The sequence below is a fragment of the Equus quagga genome, chromosome 8, assembly GCF_021613505.1.
Source record: "Equus quagga isolate Etosha38 chromosome 8, UCLA_HA_Equagga_1.0, whole genome shotgun sequence".
NCBI classification, from domain to species: domain Eukaryota; kingdom Metazoa; phylum Chordata; class Mammalia; order Perissodactyla; family Equidae; genus Equus; species Equus quagga.
In genome coordinates, this window is record NC_060274.1 from 117,958,348 (window position 1) to 117,968,310 (window position 9,963).

Below are 9,963 nucleotides of genomic sequence, written 5' to 3' on the forward strand. Positions count from 1 at the left end.
CTCTCACGATCCTCGTTTTAACAAATAAAGGACTTTATATTAGATCAGGGTTTCTCAACCACAGCACTATTGACATTTGGGGCCCCCCAAATTATCCATTGTGGGGAGCTGTACTGTGCATTGTAGGATGGCTAGCAGTATCTCTGGTCTCTACCCCCTAGATGCAAGTAGCTCCTCATCCCCCACCATGACAACCAAAAATGTCTCCAGACATTGCCAAATATGGGCAAAATAACCCTTGAGAACTCCTGCACAGAGCTATCAAAAAGAGTAAGAGGAGGAACAGCCTACTTCACGATAAGCCCATGCCAATCACTGCATTAACCACTGGCCGTGCAATAAATATCTCCCTCAAAAGGAAAAAACAAAAATAACAGGAGATCAGAGTTAGCAACCCACTTACCTGAAGAAGGTGAGCAGGAAAACGACGATGTGGTGATGGCTGAACCGGGACAGCAGAGTTCCTCTCTGAAAAATATTTGGCCAGCCCATGTTCTTCCTGACCTTCCTTCCCACCTTCAACCTTAAAGTTTGGATAGTGAATGGTTTACATCATTTCTTCTTTCTGGAAAGACATAACACATTATTAACATTACTCAAAATAGACAGATTATAAAAAACTGAATTACTTAGACTTATAACCAGTCAGCATATAATCAGACCCTAAAAAAAAATCACATGGGCTATTTGACACCAGAAAACCAGACTGATAGTTACATTTTATAGCTAGTAGCTAGTCCTTTAAGAAGAAATCCTTGACAAAAAATTACATCCTAATAGAAAGAACTCTCATACAAACTGATAAGAAAATTACTAGTTCTGACAGAAAAATGAGCAAAGGAAATGAATAGACGACTCAGAAGACATGAAATGGCTATTAAACTCATCAAATATAAGTTCCAATCTCAATAGTAACCTGAGACATGCTAATTAAGATAAGAAAATGTTTGCATAGTTAAAAAAGACTGTGCTCAACGCAGCTCAAGGTCTAATGACTCCTGAACTCTCCTCCGCCGCTGATGGAAGTGAAAATTAGCACATTCCAGGAAGACAACCTGGCCCTGTTCATCAAGAGCCTCTGACACAAAAACTCAATTTCCACGGATCTATTCCTAAAGAAATAAAAGATGCAGTCAGGTCTAAAAACAAAGGTAGTTTTCGGTGTCAAAGGAGCTTTTTTATATTAAAGAAAAGAACTTTGTGTTGGTCATAAGAGAATAGGGGAAAGAGCCAAGGCCACTCTTGTGCCATCTCTTTCCACTACCTCCCCTCACCTCTCCTTCATCCTCTCTGAAAACAGCATCCTCGCTCTGAAACCCAAGATTAAGTATAACGTGAGCATCTAAATGTCACGTCTCCAGTTATGAGTCTGCAGAAACAACCTAAACATGCAAGGAGGGGAACAATTAAATAAATTATGATCTATCCATATGGCTAAATACTAAGTAATTATTTGACATGATGAATTAAGGCCTTTTAATAACATGAGAAAATGTCAAGTGAAAATAGTGGGAGATGACACAAATATATCAATCAACTCTATGTTTACATAATATTCACAAATAAATAAGGAATATACTAGTTGTCTCCGGTAGTGGGATTATGGGTAATTTTAATGTTCTATATAGTTTCCTAAAAATTCTACAATAAACATGTAAATTACTTTTATAATCAGGAAGGGAAACATCCACAGCAGTGGAAAAGTCCTAAAATTTATCTGCATATTAGGAAAAACATTTAATAAGCAAAATGACTTGTATTATAAATATACTACAATAGTCAAGGTAGGGGAGTCAAGAGCTCCCAGTACTAACATTAGCAATCACAGGGCTTTGCCCTCAAGGCTGGGTTCCCTGTAACTGCCACCATTCTGCTGTTTTCATTAGCCACAGCTTGGTAGATCTCCCAAACATTAAATGCTGAGAGACCAGCCAAAAGACCATTCTTGAAACTTCTAGATAAAAGGAACAAAGTTGAGGCGGTTAAACTATACTACAAACATTATAGTTGTTTCACGTACTGGCTGTGAGCCCTTAGTTACAAGTCAATCTGTATGAATCACAGATGGTAGTCTATAAAACGGCCAGTCTCTTCAGAGAGTTGTGAGACTAAACTAAACAACGTATGTTAGGTACTAAGACAATTATTTTAGCAACTGATCTGCCTAGGATTAATCCCACATCAGTAAAATGTAGCTGATTTCATTTAATCCTTCTTCCTGAAAAACATTAACAAAATTATGAGGGGCCAGCCTGGTGGCGTAGTAGTTAAGTTCACATGCTCTGCTTCCGCGGCCAGGGGTTCACAGGTTCGCATCCCAGCTATGCACCAACACACCACTCATCAAGCCATGCTGTGGCGGTGTTCCACATACAAAATACAGGAAGACTGGCACAGTGTTAGCTCAGGGCCAATCTTCCTCACCAAAAAAATTATGAGCCAAGTAAGACTATAAAATTCCACTCACAAAATCTAAGCAAACTTTCTGTCTGTAATTCTAGGAGGCTACAAAACCAAGAGCTATTAGCGTTACTACTAAATTTACCTCCATCCCCCAAATTAAACGTGAAATCCAAGTGGAGCAACCCAAGGCTTTAACCATTCTTTATAAATCATAGCTCTCTGAATTGAACACATTCACAACTCAAAACACTGTACTTCATGAGAGGAAAGGGTATGGGTTATGAAAGTCTATGATTTATCAGATAATAATTCCAAAAATGTACACTCCAACAGATTGGGATTCCATTGCTTTGGCAAAAATGGTTGTGCATTTCAGGGCTGCACAGTTTATACTAATGGCTTTAAATGACTACCAAGCTGTGGGAGACCATCTGGATTGAGTTTCTAAATAAACCCCCTTTTCCTAAGCTACAGTGATGGGAGAGAAAAGGCTTAATAAGTACATTGGGAAAATACTTCTAAACATTCACTGGCTGTTGGCAGAATGCCATTTAAAATGAATACTATTACAACATCTGGTCCTATGTAATTAGAATAATTATTAATAATGCCTTACACTTACCTCCCCTGCATCACAGAAGTGATTTCTAATCACCTGTGAGCTCTGGGGCCCTGGGGAAGCACAGAGAGCTTCTGCCGAGTCTGAATCCGTCAAGCCCATCCTACTTTCTGAGGACCACTTTCTTTCCTGCTCTAAACACAGACTGAACTAATGTCCAACATTTTTTAAGTGTATGTAAATGCTGTTATAATTAATAAAACCAAAATTCATTGAAGTGTTTCTGAATTCACAGTAGCTTGTCAATTAGTATTTTCTCAATTGATGGATACTGAATACTGATCAAGTAAGAACAAGAATTTCCTAAAAAAAAAAAACTTACTAAAAATAAGATCCTTGCCCTCAGAAAGGATCCAGAATCACTGAGCCACATTCTACTTTTCAAAGCAAGTTCATAATCACTAATTCATCCGATTTGTAATGAAGCTTTCTGGGGTCCTGGAAGATCAACCACACAACGTATTTTCCAGAATGGAACAATCCATATCATGCGACAGATGCTGAATGAAAGATGGCTTCACATGTAACCTGTCCAGACAGAAGGCAATCTCCCCCTAACAAAACAATGCCTTGGAACACAAAACATTACAAAATTTTCACTTTCGTTTTTTTTTTTTTTTGAGGAAGATTAGCCCTGAGCTAACATCTACGGCCAATCGTCCTCTTTTTGCTGAGGAAGACGGGCCCTGAGCTAACATCCATGCCCATCTTCCTCTACTTTATACATGTGACGCCTACCACAGCATGGCTTGCCAAGCGGTGCCATGCCCGCGCCCGGGATCCGAACCAGCAAACCCTCGGCCGCCGAGAAGCAGAACGTGTGAACTTAACCACCACGTGATCAGGGTGGCCTCAAAAAATTTTCACTTTCTGTAGATATTTAGAGTCCATTCCAACGCAAATATAATAAGATTTAAAGTTGTCTTGTATTAGGAAAATTTCGGGAAAATATACAAGGTAGAAAGGGGAAAGATGGGTAGAAAAGGAGACAGCACATCTGAAGCAACTGGCACCCCATGCCCATTGTGCCCATCCACCTCATCTGACACAGGCTTCATTCCACCCCAATCCTTCTTACCATGCTCTCTGGAAATGAGATACGCAGTTAATAAACCCTCTCTATCATTACGCTCTTCTGAGAGCTCCTTGCCTTTCTTGCCTTAGCGGCCTCCTGCCTACCCCTAGATAACCCTGCCTCCTCTGAGGTCTCTCTCTCAAGGAGCAGCAAGCTTTCTTCTCACAACCACTCTTCCTCCTTGCAAGACCCCAGCTTCTCTGAAACACACACCCCAGGCTTTACTGCCCACTGCCCCTCACAAGCATCATCTACTGATCTCCGGTCCCTCCCCCTGCAGACAGCTCCTGCCTCACTGTGCCCCCACCCCCGCCCCGGCTTCTGTCTCATTTCAACATCCAGGTGGGTCATCCATCAGTTCCCGTCCTCTTCACCACCGATCTCTTCCTCCACCCCACAATAAAAACCCACAAGGTCAAAACATGATCCTTGTCATCACCAGTAGTTGCATCACCTCCCAAACCAGATTTCAAACATTCTACTTTCCTTCCAGAAATCTGTTTACCTTCATAATTTCACCCCCAACAGTCATTTTACCTCAGCAAGGCTCCCAATTCAGTCACCTCACCATTTTTTTCCATTATCCATTACCCTCCTCTTGTCCTCACTTCCTTCTTTAACAAACTTAGAATCAGAACTATCCCCCTGATAGGCCTTTTTTCTTGCTTGCCTCTGTCTTCCTTTCCTGTGCCCAAGCAGTTGCGTTTTGCTAGAGAAAAAAAATCACACAAGCAGGCTGATTTCACTTTTTAGATTCAAAACCACAAACCACAAAAGGCATGCAACACTGCCCGGCAAGTCTAAACTTCCCTAATAATTCTGCTTTGTCAACCTCTAAGACAACTATTTCACACTCCTCTCTTTAAATTCCCAGTACCTCTCTCTCTCCTCTTTCATCTACTACCATGGTTTCCCGCCAATGACTCCCACATCTATAGCTCTAACTCAGACCCTCCAGGGTCCCCAACAATAAGGCCAATATACCACTTATTATCCCTCCATGTGTCTAAAACAGAATTCTTCATCTCCTCCCTCCAAACCTATTCCTCCCCCAGCATTCCTCACTTCAGCAAATGGTACCACCATTCCTCCAAGTTGCCCAAGATAACTAAGACTTACCCTTCATTTCTCCTTTTCTCTCAGTTTCTACATCCAACCCTTTACTAAGTCCAGTCTTTTTTACCTGCAAAACATATCCCAAACCCATCCTCTTCTCTCCACGCCCACTGCCACCACTAAGATAAACCACCTGTACCTCCCACCAAGCCTACTGCAACAGCCTCCTGCAGGGTTCACTATCTCTACATCTACTTTTCCAGCCCCCATCATTCCGCACACATCAGCCAGAAAGATATCTTAAGATATAAATCAGCTATCATTCCTCTGCTTAAAATGCTCTGACGGCCTCCCAAGACTCAGATAAAAACATAAAGGTTTTGCCATAGCCTCCAAAACCTGTCTACCCCAGCCCTCTGTAGTAAAGAAGGAAGGCGAAGGGGCAGGGAGCAGGAGAGCTGACGGCTGGGGTTGGTGGAAGGAGGGTAAGGACGAAGGAGGGGACTGCCTGAGCAATGACTGGAGAGGTTGGGTTTGGTTTTAATTATTTTATTAATTTTCAATAGGTAATATACACATAAGGTAGAAAATTCAAAAGACACCAAAGGGTATATAGTGATATCTCCCTCCCTGTTCTCAAGACACCCTGTGCTCCTACCAGTTTCTTTTGCATTCTTGCAGAAGCTATACCTGTGCATACCTTCCAGGCGTAGCCCCTCACACTCCCATATACACAAACGGGAGCACCCAACACACATCATTCTGCACCTTTTTTTCCTCACTTCTCTGAGGTCAGAGGTTCACCCACATGTGCACCTACAGAGCTCCCACATTTCAGTCTCCAACCGACCATCCGGGTGATTTCCAGTTCTTTGCCAGTACACACCATGAGGAGCACATTTCCTTTCTACTCTTTGCCCATCTCGCTGCCCACCCTCACCAGCACCACTCCTCCACACTCACTACAACCTCCCCCATACCTAATCCCTTTCTTGTCCTTGAAACCACCAAGCCCTTTCTTGCTTTGAGCCTTTGCGATTGCTGTTCCACTGCCTGACATGCTCTTCTGGTTCTCTGCAAATGGCTGGCTCTTTCTTTTTCTTGGCTCCTCCTCAAATGTCATCTCCTGGAGCGGCCTGCCCTGACTGCCCTATCTAAAATGTCGCCCTCAGCTACTACCTCTCTCGTCTTCATCTGTTTCCTCCCTTCACAGCATTTCTCCCAATCTAATGATCTGGTTTCACTGCTTACACGTTTACTGTTCACCTGTAAGCTCCGTAAACGCAGTGGCCTCCTCTGTCTTAAGTCCACAGCACACCCCCAGCACCTAGCAGGGCATTTAGAACGATCAATAAAGACGTTCTGAAGGAATGAATTCCTTGACTGAAGGCCAAGACTGAATGCTTTCAAAGTGCCAGGCTCTGTGCTAGGTACTTGCCAGGCATTATTGCCTTTCGTTCTCACAACAGCTTACAGAGGAGCAAACAGACTTTAGAAAGTACTATCTCCTAAGAGATGAAGCAAGCATTCAAACCCAGACCTCACCCTAAACCCCATGTTACACTGTATGAGAGGAGAGGTTAAAATATAAAATATCCCAGTAATTAGACATATCTCACCTTAAACTTACAGGTATAAATCTAGGATAGAAAAAAACATACCTGATTAGTAATAGCAGTTCTCTTATACAAACGAGAAGGGCAGTAGATGGGCAATTACTTAACCCCCCAGACTTTAGTTTTTACGTTTACAAAGTAAAAAGATTATGTGTATTCAAACTAGAAAGAGGTAGGTGGAAAAATATTAAATAGATAGTTGAGCTCACCTATTTTGACTATACTGCGTACGTTGTAATTTAGCCCCCAATGCTCGACACTTACACAAGGATCTTTTTATCCCACATTATCTCACTGGAAGCTGTTTGCCTGTACCACATAAATCCTTTTATTCAACACTCAAGCCTTTCTGTAATTTTCCTCTCCTCTTAAATTGTTTCATTACCACAGATGTAGAATACCTACCACTTATCTGTAAAATTCTCTCATCTTATTCCAGGGTTTCCAAAACTACATTCTTCCTACCTATTTGGAAAACATTCCAAACGCTAGTTTTCAAGATAAAAACCTTTCTCTCGCCCAGCCAAAGGACATCTACTCAAGCCAACAGTCATTGCTGTGACATTTTACTATCACTGATGAAAGGGACAAATGAGGACCTGAAACAATGAATAATACACTTGATCCTAACAGCTGGTGAGCAACAAGACCCGGCATCAACTTGAATTTTATAAAAGTATTGTTTCAGGATTATTTTCTAGGGCAGACACCGGAAATTAAAGGTTAAGAGAAGAATGAAGTCATCTGAAGCCACGTGTAGCCCACAAAAAGGCGTTAAAGTTCTAGTTGGAATCCAAGACCCTCCACTTAACTTCTTTGAGCCTCAATTTCCTCATTTAAGGATTAAATAAGATCATTTATAGAGAGTTCCTAGCAAAGAGGCTGGCACACAGTAAACATCCAACAAATGGGAAAGAAAGAATTCAGCACCAAGACACTGAAGAAAGAAGGTGGCAATTAAGAGTCACATTTTGCTCACCCCAGGAACATATTCTTCTCCCTAAGAACATTTCAGTAAAAGTTACCACGAGATCAACTACAGTCTTGTATTTCAGGAAAACACGAAAACCCTGTGCACACATTCCCATTACTCCCTGTCAAAAGTGAGAATAAACAGACCACGTTCTGTAGATAAGAATCCTGAGGGAATGACGAATAAGCAATCTGACCAACTTCCTTGACTGAGACCATGGGTAGTTACCAAAAAGCAAAACCCAGTTATTTCCGAAGACCCTTCTCCCTCTTTGGCCTCAGTACATCCTTTCCAAAAGCTTCCCCACCACACCTGAAAAGTATCCCTTCCCCTGGTCTACACTACAAGCTCTTTTCTTGCACAAAGCCCCCGCCGCCGCGCTGGCGCGGGCCCGGCCGCCAGCTTCCCCCGGAGTCCTCCCGGATCTTCCCGCTCTCCTCCCGCTGCGGTCCTTGCCGGCCCCCCTAGGCCCCGCAGCACCGGGGGGCCGAGGAGCCAGGCCCGGGGCGGAGGGAGTGAGCAGCCGGCGGCCGGCCCTGCCCGCGGCGCCACACCCACCGGACGCCACCATCTGCATCTCCGCATCGCCCTCCCCTTCCCTGGAAGCCCCTCGGACCTGCCCTCCCGTGCGGCGGCCCCACGCGCCGCCGCAAGCCGGGTTTCGGTCCTTTTCGGCTCGGGGCCCACGCGCCGCGGCTCGCGCACCCGAGACCCACAGTGATCGCCGCGCTCCGATCCCCGACTCCGCTCGCTCGGCTCCGCTGCGCTGCGCGCCGCCCCCGTCGCCACCTCACCCACCGCGCGGCGGCCAGGGTTTCCGGGCGCTCACGTGATCCGCCCGTCCCCGCGGCATGCTGGGGATTGTAGTCCGACCGCGCGGCTTCATCTGCGGGAGGTGAGAGCGGGCCAGAGTGAGAGGGAGTGGGAGGGGATGGCAGGGCGAAGGCCTCTGTGGACCCGGCTACTGGGGAAGGGTGGGAACACCGGCCGGAAATGTTAGGAAAAAGGCAATGAGGGAGGATAAGACATAATCTGGGGAGAAATGATGTATAGAGTATCTTTTTTCAAAAAAGCTTTATTCGCTCTTTGCTTTTATAGAAAGTAACGTGCTGCTAAGTGTGCTACGGACCTGCCGTGAGGGCGTAAGCTTTAGATTTTGTTTAATTCAAGACAGTGGCCGGTAAAGACAGGGCCGTTAGTCTGCCAGTATCGTTCACTGTTCTCCCCACCCAAACAAACAAATGAATGTTAAGATCCTGGCAGCCTCAAGCAAAAATTAAAGGCCTTAGAACGCACAAGGCTGAACAGGGGTCCTATGCCCTACTGGGCTCTTTCAACTGCTGGGGAAATATAATGTAAAAAAAAAAAAAAAAACTTCTCCTAACCCAGAAAACCTCTCCACAAAGGTAGTAGATTAGAAAACAGTTTTATTATCGAAAAAGCTTTAAACCAGAACGTGATGCACGTCGCTGGCGATGCACTAAGAGATTGCCCCCTCGTATAGCCAAGGAGACACAATCCATTACATGCATGTTCTCAAGATAAACAGTCACTAGTCCTCAGATGAGAGGACTTGACTGGACACTCTGTTACACATAGTTTGTCCTAACTTTATCACAGTGACTGGGGAAACGACCTGTGTTGGCTTATCCAGGAGAGAAACAAACTTCTCATATCTTTAAGACAAGAGAGAGTTTTGCAAATTGGAGCAAGGCATGCACAGAAGTTAGGCTCCCCTCCCACAGGAACTGGGAGTCAGGGGCACTATCTCCCTGGATGTTTGCATTTCGAAAGATGGCTGCCAGGGCCTGGAGGAAACATTCCTGAGCTGGGAGACTGCCCGAGGTTATTTAGCCATTATAAAGATATACATATATTTGAAAAGGAAAGAGAAAGAAATATTGAAAGAAAAGGGAGGAGGGTATCTCTCCCCTTACTTTCAACAGGGAGAATTAAGCCTCTTATTTTTAATTTGTATCTGCCTTTGCACAACACAGTGGTACTTTTATTTCCAGTTGCCTGAGGGTGTGTGTGGCTAGGGAAATGTGATATCAGGGTGAGTAACAATAAATCAGCCAAATGTTTCACTTTTATTTTAAAAAATGTATTGTGGGGGCCGTCCTGGTAGAGTAGTGGTTAAGTTCACCCGCTCTGCTTGGGAGGAGGGGGACAGGCAGGGGTTCAGGGATCCCCATCCTGCACAGACCTAGCACTGCTCCTC

The 9,963-nt window shown here is 44.2% G+C and overlaps 1 protein-coding gene across 5 annotated transcripts in view; it reads right to left on the reverse strand.

Moving 5' to 3' along the window:
- Positions 1 to 8,521, reverse strand: part of SLC37A3 (solute carrier family 37 member 3) — a 41,564-nt gene extending 33,043 nt beyond the window's left edge. For 2 of the 5 annotated variants that reach the window (XM_046669877.1, XM_046669873.1), the window contains exons 1-2: positions 8,359 to 8,517; positions 404 to 565 (exon numbers count right to left, since the gene is read on the reverse strand). In XM_046669877.1, coding sequence (XP_046525833.1) covers positions 404 to 492 — 89 coding nt within the window. In that variant the 5' untranslated portion in view covers positions 493 to 565; positions 8,359 to 8,517. The other 3 variants (XM_046669875.1, XM_046669874.1, XM_046669876.1) reach the window with 3 other exon arrangements.
- Positions 8,522 to 9,963: the final 1,442 nt, after the last annotated feature.